At 35.3% G+C, this 19408-nt stretch overlaps 1 protein-coding gene across 1 annotated transcript in view; it reads left to right on the forward strand.

Annotated features, from left to right (window-relative positions):
- The window catches only part of FRMPD2 (FERM and PDZ domain containing 2), a 298804-nt gene that overhangs the window by 197783 nt on the left and 81613 nt on the right, over positions 1-19408 (forward strand). The window contains 1 exon segment of the mRNA XM_074296140.1: positions 6806-6843. Within this exon segment, the coding sequence (XP_074152241.1) occupies positions 6806-6843 (38 nt within the window).

The raw sequence follows: 19408 nt of genomic DNA on the forward strand, positions 1-19408 counted from the left end.
TCTTGAACATTTCAGTCTGATGCCCCATAGGCATCTTAGAACATTATGTCCAACACAGAGCACAATTTCTTTACTCCAGATCCTCCCAATTTTCCTGGTGCTTTCAGTTAGGCTCACAACCATAGCATCATTCTCAACTCCTTACTTTCACTTACTGCTTATACGATAGTCTTGTCATTTCTGCATCCACATTTTTCTCATAGTGGTCCTCTTTGTATCTTGCTCTAACTCTCATTGTCTCTTGCTTGACTGATCTCTCTTTCACATGTCTCCTATTCCAGTCTGGTTTCCAGCCAAGTTTCAAAGAGGTTTTTTTTTAAAAAAGTGTAAATCTGACTACATTATACTCCCTCAACTCACTGAATGCCAGTGGCTCCCAATTAGCTTTAAGATCAAATATGAACTCTTATGTTTGACATTTAAAACTTTCCTAAATTGATCCCTTTCTATATTTCAAAATTTCTTAAACTTTGCTCCTTTCTGTATAACTTCTGATCTAGCTACACTAGCTTGTTTATAGTTCCTTGAACATCATATTGTATTTTCTGACTTTATGTACTTGTAGTGCCTGTCCCTCATGCCTAGAATACCCTGCCCCTCTCACCTTTGCCTCTTAGTTTCTCAGGCTTCTTTCCTTTAAGTCTCAGTTCAAATCCCATGTTTTTGGGAAGCCTTTCCCAGGTCTTCCCATTTGATTAGTTCTAAATCCTCCCAAATTGTCTTCTATCTTTATCTTGTGGATATGTTGTGCTTCATATTTCTCTTCATTGGAATGGAGGTACCTTGCAATCAGGGGCTGCTTTTGCCATTCCTTATAACTCTAGCACTTAATAATGTGCCTGTCAAAAGGTAAGTTTACTGACTTGAAGAGCAAATCAACCAAACTCTCAATTTCAGTTTCCTCCTTTGCAAAATGAAGATAATAATAGCATTTATTTCAGAGGGTTGTTGTGAAGATTAAATGAGACAATGCATGTACTCATGTGATACATCTTAAGACCTTCTATAAATATCAGCTGTTAATATTTATTATCAATTGATACGACCATCAAAAACATTGTTTTCCTGTTTTGTGTTTGTTTTGTTGTTGTTATTATGCATCAGTTCATACAAGTTTTTCCTAAATTTTCATTTGCCTTTTATTTCTTTTTCAGGATTTATTTCATTATTTTTAATTTTAATGTTATTATATCACTAGCAATAAGATTTCAGATGAATATGTTAACTAAAACCATGTTAAATTCAAGTGGTAAGAAGGATCATTTCTGTTTAACACTTGTTTTAATTGAAGACTTAGAATGTTTTTATTATATACACTATTAATGTGGGGTTTCACATATGAATATAGATAGGAATATGCTAAAATATAGTGACAGGATCTTTTTGTAATATGATAAAATAAACAAGATTATTTTATCTTAAGGTTTTCCTTGCATCTAATGATATAATCATTTAGTCTTTATTTTCTTAAAGTAATATTTATTTCATTGCCCTTTGTTTTTTACCCTTGGTATTAAACCATCCATTCATCCCATTCATAAATCATATTGGATTGAAACAGATTTGTATTTTGGCAGGTGATATATTGTGATCACCTAATATATTTGATCTTGTTAATACTATTGCTTTAGTTTATAATTCTCAGCTCTTTCACTGTTTGGTTTCTTGTATCTGCCTTGTGGAAAGAGTTAAATAGCCAACCATTTTTCTCTGTTTTGAAACAATTGATAAAAACAAAAAACAAAAGACAAAAAACAAAAAAAGAGAAAAATTTGTAAACATAAAAATTATTTGTTCAGTAAAATTCAGATCCAATTTTGAGTTAATCTGGGCTATGTCTCTGCAGAGCCAATTTTTTAATGGCCTCTTTTATTTCTCCTTTCCAGATTAGTTGATTTGGGTTTTTCAAAAGTTTTTCATTAGTATTGGTATTATGTAATTTTGTAGATAGTCATTAATTTTGGGGGTTCTTTAATTTATTGATCTAGAATCATGTATATATCTCAGATAACTTCCTTAGTTAATTTTTCCCCAGTTGTGAACATTTTCTCATTCCCAGTTTTGTTGATCTGGGCTTGCCTTTTTTGTATTTGTTAATTGTCAGTTTCATTCATATCTTCCTCTCCCTTCCTTCCTCTCTCCCTTCCTTTTTCTCCCTCTTTCCCTCTCTTTTTCTCACCATTTTCCCCTCTCTCTTTCTCTCTTCCTCCCTCTCCTTCTCTCTCTCTCTCTCTCTCTCTCTCTCTCTCTCTCTCTCTCTCTCTCTCTCTCATAATTAGATAAATTATCTTTTAAATTATTTTCTAATTTTTCAATTGAATTGATCTCTACCCTGATTTTGTTGATTTTTTTCCAGCTTTCTGTTGATTTGTTTCTTTTTTACCTTTTTTTTGGGTGCAACCTCAATTCATTTTCTTTCTTTCTTATTGATATAGGAATTTAGTACCATAACCCTACCTCTTAATACAAGGTTTAGCTCCATCCCAAAGATATGTCTATTCAGGATCAATGTTGTAATTATTTTTGATGTGAATTTGTTATTATTTTTAAAATCACCTTTTGCACTTTAATTGGCTTTTTAAACATTTCCTTGGGGAGGAGTATGTGTTGCACCTTTATCTATTTCATAATAGTTATTGTACATTTTTTTGAATTTTAAATTCTGAAAACAGTGTCTCTGCTTTCATATATCTTTATCTTCCCTATCTCATTGTGGCCCACCATGTTTTTAGACTCTACAGATGCTGAGAAAGGAAGTCCCAATCTCATTAAATTTAAGTTCTATTCACATATCCATCAGATCTAGGTGGTTTTTTTATTATTCCATTTAGTCTTCTCCTGTTTAAACTTTTGTTGGATTTATCATATGCTGAGAAGGAGGTGTTAAAATTTCTAGATATTATTTTCAATATACTTCATCTAAAAAAACTATGAGATTTTTCTTTATGAATTTTGCTGCAGAATTACTATGTGTACACATATATTTGAATGATAATCCTTTCATTTTGAATAAACCTTTTAGCATAATATAATTTTCTTTGGTTCTCATAATTTCTGGTTTGAATTTAATTCTGTCTGATGTCATTAGTGCTGTGCTTGTATTTCCTGATTTGATAGTAACATGGTTAATTTTAGTCCAGTCTTACATTTTGAATCAATTTAGATATTTCTGAATTAGATATGTTTATTGTCAGCAGTGTACTATTGAAATCTGGTTTAAAATCCATTTGATGATTCTTTTGAGGTTTACTAGGGGAGTTTATCCTATTTGCACTTAGTGATTATTTGGTTAAGTTTGTCTTCTCTTCAGTCATTCTCTTGGAAGGGAATACATACTTTCTCTTATATTTTTCTATTATCAATCTAAACTTGACAGAGCCATTCTATTAATAACCATATAAATTATTTGGATTTTCCCTTTGTCAAAGTTAGGAAATTTGCTTTGGAGTTATGCTAACTTCTAGTTCCTTTTATCTTTTGGTTTTTTGAAAATACTCCTCTGAAACCTTTGTGATTTAGCCAATGCATTGCTCAGACTCCTGGTGTTATGTTTGTATCTATTTTATCTTGATATTAAATAGTCATCTTTACCATTCAATAACTTTCTTGAAAGGGATATGTCTGTAAACATTTCAAAGTTTATTTGCTTTTCAGATAGTTGTCTCTTGTCTTCATTAAGCACATTGGATTTTGCTTGAAACATAAGCATGGGCCATTAACCTAGAATTTTTAATTCTGAAAATGGTATATTCTAATTTCTACTTCCTCCTTTTCTTTCTGGAAAAGTCAGCTGTGATCTTAATTATGTTTCCCTGGTAAGTGATTTTTTTTTACTTCTTGTAGCAGCTTGTCTCATGACTTCCTTAACTTTCTAAATTTGGAGTTTAACTGTAATATATATAATCTTAGGTTCCTACTAGTAGGCCATTCTAGGAACTATTTCTCTCTGTATTTGGATAATTGTTTTTTGTCAAGTCTTGGAGCTTTTGAGAATATCTTGAAATGTAATAACCACTAATTTTTCCTGGGACATCAATCTGTATTCTTGTGTGTCCTCCAGATCTGTATATTTTCTAAAAGTTTGCATAATTCAATAATTGTGTGTGTGTGTGTGTGTGTGTGTGTGTATGTGCACACATGCCTATGTTTCATTGTGCTAAATCATTTACTTGTCTTGATGTATATCACTTGGAGTGAGGTGAGTAGGTAGTTTAATTAGATTTTCCATATTGGACATTTCCTTCAATAGTTTCTCTAATTCTTCATTTTCATATCTGTTGCCTTTTTAAAGTCCTTTTATTTGTCCCTATAATTTTCATAGCATTGTCAGCTCTTACTTAATTTCTTTGAATGTATCTTTTATTTACCTGGAGATAGAATGAGATATTTTGCCTGTTTTATTGAACCATTTCCATTGAATCTTTTTTTTTTCAGCACTATAAATGTTGATACAGTAGCTCTAAATTATGAACTCATTTAAAATCCTATATGGTTTTCATTCGGAGTGAATTTTTGCTTTGTTTTGTTTTTTAATTCTTGACATTACTCTTTCTTGTTCAGTGGTAAAAAGTATAAAAACCTGACTTCATTAAATTTTTCCAATCATACTGACATCTTACCTTGGTCCTTACCTTTTGTTCCTTTTTAAAACAGATTTACCAGAGTGAATGAATATAGGCCATTATGTTAAACTATTACATAGTGAAAATTGTACTTAATATTCTACTACAGGATCATGTGATCATAGACTGAGAATTGTAAAGGATTTTAGCAATCACCAAGTTTGACCCCACCGCCTTCTATTTCAAAGCTCAGATAACTGGGGCAGAGCTTTTTCTAGGGTCTTTCTGACTTTACATTAATCAGAAAATGTGGATTTTAGTCCTGTCTTTTAGTGCTCTTGTGTCTTTGAGAAGTCCCTTCACCTGTCTGGACTTCTAAAATGAGTCTAGACATGTTGGTTAATTAGCTAGCATTAATTATATGCTAGACACTATGCTAAGTGCTAGGGATGCCAAGAGAAGCAAAAACAGTTCCTGCCATCAATGAGTAGATTACAAAAGAGAGAGGACAAGGAGTTTATGAGAAAGGATCTCGATTTTTTTTTTTTCAGTTAAGAAGGAGGCTTGGGTTTTGAAGAGACAAGGTTTAGAACAGTTGCTGTGGTATATCAAATTAATTAGAGAGGAATAGAGTGTTTGCCTTCCAGCAGTGAAGGCTAACTTGAGAGTAGACAGCAAATATTTGTAGTGAATCCAGTCAGAATGGTCTTGTGATTTCTTTAACAGCACATGATTAGAATAACCAAGTTGATGGAGCTTAACACTTATCCCCAGAAAATTATTATTCCAAGGGTTATAAAATACCAGCCAGATATGTAAATGCCTATTGATTGAAGTGTAGTAATAATAATAATATAATTATAGCCATAATCACAAGAGACTATTAATAACTGACATTTATATAGTGCAAATTTAAAAGGAGTATCTCACACTCCTGGTTGCTAGAAATTATGTTTTCTCTTGGTGGGCTTCCCCCTAGATTTGGTATAGTATCTCTACTGGACTTCTTGTGGAGCCATGGATTTGTCATTTAGTCTGTTACTAATGGATACCCTCTTGCCAGTCTCTTATTTGAAGGGATGAAGTTAGAATGCTGATGGGAAGTTGGGAAATTTTCTGGACCTTTGAAATTCACAAGGTCTTCTCCAGGCAAAGGGAGTGAAAGAAGCAGACCTAGGCAAAGGTGAAAGCTGACATACTCTCCTCCCCACACAAAAAGTTCCTTTTCAGGGGTTTGTTGGAATATGCTTTCCGAGTTCATAGTTACTCTCAGATTCTTAGGTCTAAAGTGATTTGATATTTTATAGATCAAAGCTCCTTAAACTAAAGGTTGCCACACCATATGGAATTGCATAACTGAATGTGAGGGGTTGTGAAAAATTTGTTAATAGGAAAAGATATCAATATTATGCCAAAATTTAATTCTTTACTTAAAATAACAAGCACATCCATCTCATTAGTATGCAAATTTGCTTTTGTCTTTAATAAATGATAAAATTATATGTATACTAAAGAATTGTTTAAAAATAAATTTCTTTATGATTTATTACCAGTAAAGGTCTGATTTGTATTCCTATTTTATTTACTTATATGCTTGGGGTCACATAAAAGTTTCTTGGGAGAAAGGGGTCATGAGTAGAAAAAGTTTAAGAAGTTCTATTATAGTCAAATCTAACCGTATGACACAATTTTCTTGACCAATCCAAATAATTTTCCTAGACAACTCTCTCTAGTTCAGTGGTGTCAAACAAATAGAAATGGGGGCCACCAACCATATGTAAAGATCCCCATGGGCTGCATGTTGACTTAGAAAACTACATATTACTATTATCTTTCTTTTATAGTATTTTAATTTATTTTGTTAAATATTTCCCAATTACATTTTAAGCTGATTTGGGTCACACTCAGAAGTATTTTGGAGACCTGAAGCTGCATATTTGAAACATTTGCTTCAGTTGACCAAGGGATTTCTATACTTACTCTGAAGTCATTGATTGAGATATAATTTTTTACCTTATTATTATATCGCATGTACATTAAATGGGGTGGGGCAATTTACTTAGTTGAACTCAGTCCTTACCACATATTCATAGAACCAGAGCTCTTTAAGTTGATGAAATTAAGGCCCAAGTTAATATAAATAAGTCCCAATGACAATATGATCAAATCATTTACAATTGGAAAAACGAAGTAATATACTTGATACGTAATTCTTTCTTTTTTTTTTTTCCTTTCCTTTTCAGAGTTGGCTACCCAGTGATCCCTCGGGGACAATACATAGGTAAGACATTTATTTTCCCAGGGGAAATATTGTAAGTAAACCAGTTGGATTCTGAGGATGAAGCTGGTTAATTAAATATGAGACTGTGAGGTAGGAAATCATTGACATTTTCAAAATAGAAAACAACACTCTCTCAGGGTACATTTCCTTTTAATTTGAAACTTCAGTAAATCATGTCTTATCTCTATTTTAGCTTAAAAATGTTTTTAGCACAGCTAATCATTGATAAAGGGGTTGAATCTGTAGGAGTAGGAGAAATTAGTGAAGATGATTGAGAAGAACATGAAAAGTGAAAAACAAACTGACAGAAGCAGTTTTGGAGTAGAAACAGATCAGTGAGAGATACTTAGTTGAATTATTTCATTTCATAGATAGGGAGCTAAAATTTTCTGCACATGACAGAAATCAGGATTAGAATCTAGGTTTTCTGACTTAATAACTCGCATTTCTATCATGCTTTAAGGCTAGCAAAGCACTTTAGAAATATTATCTCATTTAATCCTCACAACAACCTTGGAAAAGTGGTAGGTACTGTTACTATTATGTCCATTTGATAAATGAAAAAAACTGAAGCATATAATTTGTCCAGGGTCAAATAGACCCTTAGTAAATAAGTTGAATTCAGGTCTTCATAAATTCCAAACTAATACTCTACATACTACTATTAGGCTGGCTAACTAGACTTATGTCTACTATTATTCCAATACACTTCTTTTTGGTTCCTGTGAAGGTCAACTCTAATGTTTTCTATTGAGACACAACTATGTCCCAATTAGTGTGGAAAATGAATCCTGAAGTGGTTGTATTATTCAAATTCTTATTGAATATTTTCATTGGGAAACAATTATTGTATTTGAAATAATTATAACTTTAAAAAGTAAAAATTCAAAAATTGGGCCATTGTAAGGGAAATTCATTATTTGTACTAAGTTGGAAGTAGCTATAATATTGTTTGAAAGGTAAGGTGTTGCAGTGGTTAGAGAGGCTGTCTCAGAGTCAGGAAGTTTCAAGTTTTAGCTATACCTCTGACATCTAGAATCTTAGTACAATAATCAATAAGTTTTTTGGGATACCCTGTAATTGACTATGACCCTGAGCAAATCATTTAACTTTTAAATGTTCTAGGACTCTTATCAAACTATAACTTGTGGAGCAAATATCCATTTGCATCAATAAAAGGAGTTTCCTCATGGGGACTTCCTTATACCAGTGGAGTCACCAGTTTTGTCCAACCTACCTCTTCCTCCTTCTTTCTAGGTATTTTTCTTCTAAATTGTGTGAATAAAAATGTTGTATAGGATTGCTATAGACCAATATATCCAGAATCATGGTGTAATCATCCCATCAAGTAAAGGCCATTGGGAGGACACAAAATAGTCTTACTTGCTAGAAAAGTGAACTATTTTTTGAAGCAGTATTGTGTCAAGAATGAAGAATATTTTTGTCAGAGACAGAGCTTGGGAAAGCAGTCTTGGGTGGATCCCTACTAACACAAGAACATCTCATTTATCCAAATTTATCAAAAGTGAAGGAAGTGCTCTGCAAAGATGAAGTTATTAGACAACTTATTTATTCCTTTATGCACCTAACTTTTTATTTTCCTGACTTTGGATAGAAATCTTTTAAAGAAATCTTGTCACAACCTTTACACAACCCTTCTTTCTTAGACAAAATATAATGAGCATAATTTAAACTTCCTAATGATTTCTTGTTATTGTCAGAGTGCCTGTCTCTAATGGCCCATTTCCTTGTCTTTTAATTTGTTTTTCTGTTTGCCTCCCTGTACTTCATTAGCTAATTTCCTTTTTCAGAATTCCAAGCTATGGGATTTTGGCTCTCCTAGTTCTCATTCTTTGAACTGTCTTCTTGTGTAATCTGGAATGTACATCAGACTATGTATAACTCTCCTTTTCTTATCTATTGCAAAAGCTGACTGCATGAATTGTGGCTTCCCTGCTAAAGCTAGGTGAGATTCATCTATCCTGTTAGAAATTTCTAGCCTCAAAAGAAACTCAAAATAGAAAAGCCCTCCTTTTCTAGTACATGGTGTCTCCATGAGGAGAATCACATGAGAATTTAGAGAGATACTGGGTTATGATTTTCAAATGGGAGCGCCTACTATGCCACCTCTCATATTCCTCAGCCCAAATTTGAGTATGTAGATCTAAGAAGGAAAGTGCTGGATTTGGAAGCCTAGAAAGATCTACATAAGAATAGTACCCTAGATATTTTCTAACTGTGTCCTTGGATGAGATACTTGACTTCTTTCTGCCTCAGTTTCTTCATTTGTAAAATGAGAAGGGTTGAATAGAATGACCTCTAAGGTGTCTTCCAGTTCTAGAGTTTTGATTTCATGCTCCTTTCTTTTAATGGTAGAAATAAGTCATAAACAAGATGGTAATGGTCCACATTAACCTATTGTCCATATTGTCTCTTTGCCATGGTATGGTACACAAACAACTTCATCTCTAGATATTGGATTTATTGACTTCTTTTCTAGTGTAGAGAAGGGATGACAACATGGTGCGGTGGAGAAAATTGTAGAATTTTGAGTATGATATTGGGCAGGTCACTTACCCTCTTTAGGGCTTAGGTCTCTCAGCTTCTGTCTACCATTATAATTATGATATAAATGTATGATCTGTGACTTCAAAGGAGTGTAGAACCATGCCAGTAAAATGTTTATATCTTCCATGGCTCTCCCCTCATTTTTTTTTTTTTGTCTGCTAAGATATATATACATATATATATATATATATATCTGCATGTATTTCTGGTTGTACAAGTATATTAATTTTTAAAGACACATTTTCTTTTTTTATTATTTAGAATTTTTTTCCACAGTATATATGCATGAGTAATTTTTTTATAATATTATCCTTTTTATTCATTTTTCCAAATTATCCCCCCCTCCCTCCATTCCTTCCCCCCCAATGACAAGCAATCCCACACATTTTACATGTGTTAAAATATAACCTAGATACAATATATGTGTGTAAATACTATTTAAAGACAAATTTTCTTATGGACCATATTGGGAGAGAAAGTTCAGAACAAAAGGGAAAAACCATGAGAGAAAAAAAATTCAGAAAAAAAGGGGGAGAAAGTTAATATAGATTTACATTCTGTCTCCATAGTTTTCCATCTGGATGCAGATGGTATTTTCCATCCAAAGTTTATTGGAATTGCCTTAGGTCACTGAACCATTGAGAAGAACCAACTCTTTCAAAACCGATCATCATACAATCTTGCACGATGTATTCCTGGTTCTGCCTATTTCACTTAGCATCAGTACGTGTAAATCTTTCCAGGCCAGCTTGTTCATCATTTTATACAGGACAATAAAAATTCCATTATTTTCATGTACCATAACTTAGCCAATCCTCTATTAATGGGCATGTACTCATTTTCCAATTCTTTGCCATGACAAAAAGAACTGCAACAAACGTTTTTGCACATGTGGGTCCTTTTCCCTCCTTTATGATTTATTCATTGTTTAAAGGTTGATGTTATGTGGAAGTGATGAGGTCTTCAATGTGGTTAACAGAAGAATTGATAAAAATTAATCCTTGATACAAGCAGGAGGAAGGCTCTGATAATGGAGATCAATTTAGTTTCTTAGTTCCACCCTCTAAAGATAATTCAGTCAGAAATCCAAATTATGTCAGGACCCTGAGGCTAAATTTTCACCATAAAACAATTTAAGGCCCATGGCTTTGCTGCTACCTTCCTTTAGGACAGCTAGCCATGGCACTCTGCCTCATGGTGTCTTTCCCCTTCCCCTTCCCTCATGCCACATGGTATCTCCCTTAACTCAACTATGTTTCTCAACCCGACTATGTTTCTCAACCCCACTTCTCCTACTTATAGCTAACTAACTCTTTTAGAGTGCTAAGTCCCTTTCAGGATTTAGCCTGCCAGCTAAGAGCATGTCCCAACTTCCTGGAGTGCTCTCTTTCTACTAGATAATTGTGAGTTCCACTGAGGAATTGGTCTTTTATATGCTCTCTCAAACTATTTCATATTTATCCTTCCCAGTGTCTATTGTATGTCTGTAGCCCATTCCCCTAAATAAATCTACCTTTTGCCAAAGAGAATGGCCATTATGAATTCTTCACATGACTGAACCCCAACTTTTTGTGCCTGCCATCATTTAGTGACAAATCCCATGTCATAGATCACATCAGAAGGATACCAGAACTTAAAGTTGCCTATGTTCTCAAGAGTTAGAACATTAAGGGAAAGCATCAGCCTCCCCCAACTTCAGCCCCCAGTCTTTCCATTCTCCAGTAATTTAAGTGCAAGACTCTTAATCCACTGCTCTCAAACCATAGGATTACATATTGGCCACACATTTGCTGTCCAGTCATTCTCCATCACTCAGACACACTGATTTATAACAAACACTCTACTTCCAGAAAATTGCACTGACTAAATCACTCAACCTCTGCTCTGCATTTTATCACAAACACTACTTACATTCTAATTCACTCATTTCACAACTGCTTTATATTCTATCACAAATATGTGCAGAGGCCAAGTATTGCTTCCATGCTAAACTCAGCATCGAGTCTGTTTTGATGATTTTTTACAATCTGGGGAATAACTAACAATTACAAGCAGCTGTGAACCCCCTTTACCTTCTGTACTCAGCAGTCTATCTTTTAAATTGTGTGTTCTCAGAGTCTAGGACTTTTATTCTGGGCACAAACTTCTTCCTCTCCTATGTATATCAGACATCTTTCCTCCCTTCAATGTGCAATTCAAATCTCACCTCCTCTGATTTTTCCCCTCTATTCCCAGTTGTTTATATCACTTCCTTGCATCTCTCCTTTACATTTTTCATAGCTTCCCTTTGTCATAATTATTTGTCTCTATATTGTTTCTTTTCTATTATATTGTAAACTCAGTGAAAGTGTGATCTATGCCATACCCATCTTTGAATTCCTGGCACACAGGGGTTTATCCATAGTGATAACTTGAGTTGAACTGAGTAGATGAAAATAACCAATCCAGGTTATTATGAAAGGCATTATATAGTTTGTAGTTCACAAAGAGAGGATTGTTGTTTTCCTGGCCTGGAAAATTGTCCATTTTTCTTATCAAGCTTTAAAAAACTTTAATTTTTTCCTCATTCTCACTGAATTTTTCCTTGTTCTCATTGAACTTCATCTTTGTTTACAACTTATTGGCCAGATTCTAAGAGAATTCCAAGGGCAGAGGTTCCTGGAGTAGCCATACTATTATTACAGGGAAAAAGAAGGCATTGAAGACTTGTTCTGAGTTATTTGATATTTCTTTGCATTCTTATTACCATTTCTGGATGTCCAAGGAAGCTTCCTTAATGGTCTTTTTTATCTTTTGAGTATAGGTGAATCCCTTCACATCTTCTTTTTTTTTTTTTTTTTTTTAAATTTTTTTTATTATATATATATATATTTTATAATATTATCCCTTGTATTCATTTTTCCAAATTACCCCCCCTCCCCTATTCCCTCCCCCGACGACAGGCAATACCATACATTTTACATGTGTTACAATATAGTCTAAGTACAATACATGTGTGTGAATATCATTTTCTTGTTGCACAATAAACATTAGAATCCGAAGGTACATGCAACCTGGGCAGACAGATATTAGTGCTAACAATTTACATTCCCCTCCCAGTGTTTCTTCTCTGGGTGTATCTACCTCTGTCCATCATTGATCAACTGGAAGTGATTTGGATCTTCTTTATGTTGAAGATTTCCACTTCCATCAGAATACATCCTCATACAGTATCGTTGTTGAAGTATACAGTGATCTTCTGGTTCTGCTCATTTCACTCAGCATCAGCTGATTTAAGTCTCTCCAACCCTCTCTGTATTCCTCCTGCTGGTCATTTCTTACTGAGCAATAATATTCCATAACTTTCATATACCACAATTTACCCAACCATTCTCCAACTGATGGACATCCATTCATCTTCCAGTTTCTAGCTACAACAAAAAGAGCTGCCACAAACATTTTGGCACATATATGTCTCTTTCCGCTCTTTAGTATTTCTTTGGGATATAATCCCAGTAGTAGCGCTGCTGGGTCAAAGGGTATGCACAGTTTGATAACTTTTTGGGCATAATTCCAGATTGCTCTCCAGAATGGCTGGATTCTTTCACAACTCCACCAGCAATGTATTAGTGTCCCAATTTCCCCACATCCCCTCCAACATTTGTCATTATTTGTTCCTGTCATCTTAGCCAATCTGACAGGTGTGTAGTGGTATCTCAGAGTTGTCTTAATTTGCATTTCTCTAATCAGTAGTGATTTGGAACACTCTTTCATGTGAGTGGATATAGTTTCAATTTCTTCCTCTGAGAATTGTCTGTTCATATCCTTTGACCATTTATCAATTGGAGAATGGTTTGGTTTCTTATAAATTATGGTCAGTTCTCTATATCCTTCACATCTTCTTAAAATATAATGTTCCTCTGCTCTCAACTCTTTTTCTCCAGTAAGAGAAATCTTTGCATTTACCATATTTTGGTCTTGAGTGGTAATCCCAACAAATCTTAATGATATCATAAAGTCATATTGAAGAGGAAAAAGGAAGGAAACAATATTTAATAAGTGCTTAGTCTATTGCAGCTACTGCACTAAGTGCTAGGTATACAAATACAAGCAAAAAACAAAACAAAACAAAACAAAACATGCCCTTCTGTAGCTTCATTATAATTGACAAAAGACACACAAAATGGTGCTTGCTATAAAAGGATCTGGAAGGAGAGGAAGGTAAAAGGTTCTCAGTGAAAAGGGAATGTTTTTGATTACCAAAACATTTAGAACATAGACTGGTGAAGTAATTCAGGCTGGCTTCAGCCCTTCTTTTTATAAAATGGAAGATCCAGAAGCAACTTATCAATTGGAAAAAAAAGATTGTGGATCAGACTTGTGAAAAATTATGTCAGGCTGAGCAGTTCACACAAGAGTTAGGTTGTTCTAAGTAATGAGGCTTCAGCCACCAAGTTGTAGGATGAGCCTAAAGAGTTGAGAAGGCCAGAAAGTCAGGACCAGAGCCATGATGATATTTTTTGGAAACAATGGAATGTCTAAACAGATGCATATTTTTCTCTCTCTACTATTATTTTCTGAAGATCACTTAGCTCATATCTAATTTTTCCATTTCCTCTCCAGCAGGCTTGCCCTTTTGGGCCCCATCCTTTTTTTTTTTTTTTTTTTTTTTTTTGTTATATTTCTTCATTAAAATATACTATCCTTCAGGGTGATGAGAATTAGATAAGGAGTATCTAAATGAAATTAGGTTTAATTGAGGTCTAGTGGCAGGTTCACAGTACAGGGAGTCAAATAGAGATAACCTGCAAACCCTTTGGATTTGGCACAAGAATACAAAGTTAAATGAGCTCTAGTAGCAGTGCAAGAGTCCCCTGTAAAGGAATTTACAGACCCAAAAACCTAGATTGATAAAAGAGGTTTATTGTGGGGTTTGGAAGTAAAGTTTAGTTAGTAAAGTTGAGGGTAGAGATAAGAGGGCATCGGAGCTACAGGTCCGGTGGGCAGAAGCCCTTGACATGACCAGTGTCAGAATGCTATGTTTGGGACTTCTACAAAGAGTGGATTCCAGTCTTGCCCCTTTTATAATAGGGGGCTTTTGGTAATCTGAGGGGGCTCATAGGTGGAGTCCCAGGTTGACCTCTGGCTTGGGCTTCTGCCAAGTTAGAATTTGAATAGAATTCAATGTGTTTTTAGATAAGGAGGAAGCTGTTTGTGCTTGGGGTGGGGGTTGGGAAACCTAAACAGATCATTAGAATGGGGGATGGGAGGGCCTGGATATCTCTCTTTGGAATTCATGTGGTTTGGGAATTAGAAAGGAATCTTAACCTACATCATTCCCCCCTCAAGCCGCTACAGCTTAAATTCATTTAAGAAAAAAAAAAAGATTCGGGCAGTGTCCCTCATTTGAGGCAGAGTTGAAGATTTTCTCCAAGGATCTTCAGAGTGGCAGGGTCCCCTCTTCATTTCCCCCCAAACAGTCACCTCCAGATGCATGTGGGAAAAGGGGCAATGATTTCCTCTTAACTGCTTTGAGCTGACAAGGGTTGTAGAGATTTGGGGTTTCATGCCAGGAGGTGAGGCATGAGGTATGGGGGATGGCAGCAAGGGTAGAGACTATATATTTTTATTTGTATTTGTATGCCCAGCCCTTAGCATGGTATGTGGCGCACAGTGTTTAACAGATGCACTATTTATCTACCATTTATCTATCAACTTAGCTACTTATCAGTCTATAGATCTATAATCTATTTTCTACCTATACACTGTTTTTAGTATCTACCTACTTACCAATTTACCTGTCCATTTATCTCTCTAATTCTCTGTTTTACTTATCATATTGCTATCTATTACTTTTGTCTTTCTACTTATCAATCTATCATCTTTTTATCTATCTATCTATCTATCTATCTATCTATCTATCTATCTATCTACCTACCTACTTACCTATATACTTATATAGCTATATGTTACTTCCATCTCTCTCTCTCTCTCTCCCCATCCTTCCCTTTCTCCTTTCCTCCCTCTCTTTCTCTCTGCATTTACCTAACTAGCACTTATCTGCACAATATATGTGAATATAGGTGTATAAAAACTATGTATATAATGTATATTGTACATTATACATTGGATACACAGACACATATGTGTGTGTGTGTGTGTGTATGTGTGTGTGTGTATGGTCTAAGAGGTATTCACACATATACATATATAAAGAACATGATTTATAAGAGAAGAAAAAGACCCTCTGAGCATTTCAGGATATATACCCTTTTGTCCCTTGTCTTGTGCATCATGTTTCTATTTTATCTTTCACCTTCAAAATCTCTATGTTTCTGGTTTTCCATTACATCTTTTTGTTTTGCATCTTTGTTTTTCCCCCTGGGGATTTACTTCTATCCAAGTTGTCTGATAAGCAGGAGTGTAGAAAGACATTGCTGAAGCCCTGCAGCCTGCTCTAGCAGGGAGTGACCTTTGCAGAAAGCACATAGGTAGAGCAGCTTTTGATTGCCAGGGGCATACCGTTGAGGCATTTCTCTGCAGGTCACTAGAACAACCTACTGGATTACTGTATTTGTTCATAATGCATATGACTCTATATGCCAACATGGCTGATCAGTATTCTGTATTGGGACTAAATAAGAGTCATTGTGAATGACAACTTGGAGAGACAAACTTGAATAATCTCATCTAGAATTTATTCTCCTCCTTATGTCTTCAGCTTCAGAGACATTAGAAAAAGAGGGGATTGTAGTTATGTTTTTGTGAGGGACCCTTGTATAGACGGAGATGTGTATCAAGACTAACATTTATCAGTTTATATCATTTTGGAAAAGATGTAAATCTCATGTGATCTGGTGAGTTTAATGTAAGAAGATCTGATTTCAAGCTTTTCTGTTATTACTTACATAATCTTGGCCAATTGTCCTGAGATACAGTTTCCAAATTTGTAAAATTTGTAAAATGAGAATATTCAACTACATGGCCACTAAGTTCCCTTCAGGTTTTAGAGTTTATCTTGAATTGTTTTATTGTTATTATTATTTTTTTTTTTTTGTACTGAAATACAGATGAAATAGAGGCCTTATCCATCCCATTCTTTTCTTGTGTTACTCTGTTCTGGGGCTTTAAAAATTCTGTTGAACTTTCTGCCTTAACTATTTTGGGGGAAAAAACATAAAAAAGACCTTATATCAGATAATCCCTTCTGCCAGGGATCAGAGCTTTTACAAGTCCCCATATTAATCTTTGCAGCAAATTGTTGAAAATAAGTAAATGTTCTGTTTACAAAAAAAAAAAAAAAATAAAGCATGTAGAGAATGATGTAAGCTTAGTTACAGTGAGAGCTTCTCTGTCATACTCTCCACAAACTAGGTCAGGCAAATTACATAATACTAGGACTCCTAAATAACTTTTGGATGTGACAGATGGCTCACTGCTTCTCATGACTACTTAATTTCTCTACTTCATATTGTTGATCTTGTTCGGTCATTTCAGTCTTGTCTGATTCTTTATGACCCCTTTGAAGTTTTCTTGACAAAGATACTGGAGTGGTTCACTGTTTCCTTTCCCAGCTCATTTTATAGATGAGGAAATTGAGGCAAATAGGATTAAGTGACTTGCCCAAGATCACACAGCTAGCAAGTGTCTGAGATAAGTTTTGAACAGAGGAAGATGAGTCTTTCAGACTGTGGGCCTGGTGTACTTTCTAGTTGTCCATTTTCTGTCCTATAATGGAGGGATATGTACGTCACAGACAAATGACCATCAGGGTAATCTGCCCAGGATCTTATTTGCTCATTGTAACTTTACTTCTCAATATTTATAAATGGAAATTTTAAATCATAATAGAGTAACAGGGAAATGAAATGCTATTTAATTACATAAATCATTCTGATGATCCTAAGAATCGGTAGTTAGTGAGAACTGATGAATCTATTACATTAATGAGCCGAATTTAGAAAAGTTCACGTACAGCAAATCTATAGCAGATGCTCATTTGGTAGAAGAACATTAAGGATGGCATACAGAATGTCAGAGCCTCAGTAGGAAGAGTACCAGATGAAAACTCAGATCACCTGTGATGGAATCCCCTTCTGTCCCTTACTTTCAGGAAGTCAGTTTCCCTCTCTATATTTCAGTTTTCTTAACTTCAAAATAAAGAGTTTAGAATGGATCAATAGTGTTGAACTCAAACAGAATCAAGGGCATTAAAGTGAGCATCAGAATCTCTGTGGGTCATGTATTACCTTTAGTTTTAAACATATTATTATATGATTTATGGTCTTTTTATTTCATTAAATATTTCTCTATTAGATTTTAAGCTGATTTGTGTCTTGGTAGTATTATGAGCTGCATGTAGCCTGTTGGTCATGTATTGGATACTTCCAGACTAGATGACCTCCATGGTCCCTTCTAGTTCCAGAGCCTAAGAAATAAAAAGGGAAGGCTTTACTTAGATGTGGTAATGGTTTGTCTATATCATCCTCAACATGCAAACTTTGGAGCAAGCACCTGATTTCCTTTAAGGTCTAACTAAAATCCCATCTTCCACAGGAAGCCAACTCCTCTTAATTCTAGAGCCTTTCTATTATTTTTTCCTATTTATCCTGCATATAGATTTCTTTGTATATATTTGTTTACTTACAGTCTCTCTTATTACATTGTAACTCCGTGAAGTCAGAGTCTGTCTTTTGGCTCTTATTGTATCTTTAACACTTAGTGCTGTGACTGGTTTATGTCACTCAAGTCATTTTTCAGTCATGTTAAATGCTTTGTGACCCCACTTGGAGTCTTATTGGCAAAGATACTGGAGTGGTTTACCATTTCCTTCCCCAGCTCATTTTACAGAGGAGGAACTGAGGCATGCAGACCATAACTCATTCCTGACTTACTGTTCAATTCTTGTCCATGTCTTCTATAAATTCAGCACAAGGGTTCACCCAATGTGCTGGAAGTCTTCTTCTTCTTCTTCTTCTTCTTCTTCTTCTTCTTCTTCTTCTTCTTCTTCTTCTTCTTCTTCTTCTTCTTCTTCTTCTTCTTCTTCTTCTTCTTCTTCTTCCTCCTCCTCCTCCTCCTCCTCCTCCTCCTCCTCCTCCTCTCCTCCTCCTCCTCCTCCTCCTCCTCCTCCTCCTCCTCCTCCTCCTCCTCCTCCTCCTCCTCTTCCTCCTCCTCCTCCTCCTCCTCCTCCTCCTCCTCCTCCTCTTCCTCCTCCTCCTCCTCCTCCTCCTCCTCCTCCTCCTCCTCCTCCTCCTCCTCCTCCTCCTCTTCCTCCTCCTCCTCCTCCTCCTCCTCCTCCTCCTCCTCCTCCTCCTCCTCCTCCTCCTCCTCCTCCTCCTCCTCCTCCTCCTCCTCCTCCTCCTCCTCCTCCTCCTTCTTCTTCTTCTTCTTCTTCTTCTTCTTCTTCTTCTTCTTCTTCTTCTTCTTCTTCTTTTTCCTCTTGACATCACAAGGCAAAGTGTGAGTGGACCAAGTGAGATTAACTAAAATAATAGGCATTGATTAAGCATCTGTTATTTCCCCAATACTATGCGAAAGGCTGGGAATATAAACAATGTCACGAATTATTCTCTGTCTCATCCCTTTGCTGTTCCTCATTCATGCCATGTAATTGAGCCCTATTCTTTTTCACTTCTCATTTTTCTTTTGAGCAAGACTTTTATTGCATTTCTTTATTATTCTGTTTGCCATTTCTCTCAGCCTGTTCACAGCCACCCTGTCCATCTACATTTTCCTTAAGGTAATACTAATTTTTAACTTTTCAGAGAGTGTAGCTTAATTATTAGTAGGTTAATAATACCTCCACTGACATACTGAATTCCTAGCACGCATGGACACACACACACACACACACACACACACACAATCGGTTATCCAAGTATTTCCAACACCAAGTTTTAAAGGTTTCTGTAGGAGGAATAAACTAGAGAGAATGAACATGTAGGCTTAATTAACAGAGAATGAACAAGAATGTATAAACAATGTAAGCTTGTATGATAGGAAAGTGTGGGATTCTAAT

The sequence above is a fragment of the Sminthopsis crassicaudata genome, chromosome 2 (assembly GCF_048593235.1).
Source record: "Sminthopsis crassicaudata isolate SCR6 chromosome 2, ASM4859323v1, whole genome shotgun sequence".
Taxonomy (NCBI): Eukaryota; Metazoa; Chordata; class Mammalia; order Dasyuromorphia; family Dasyuridae; genus Sminthopsis; species Sminthopsis crassicaudata.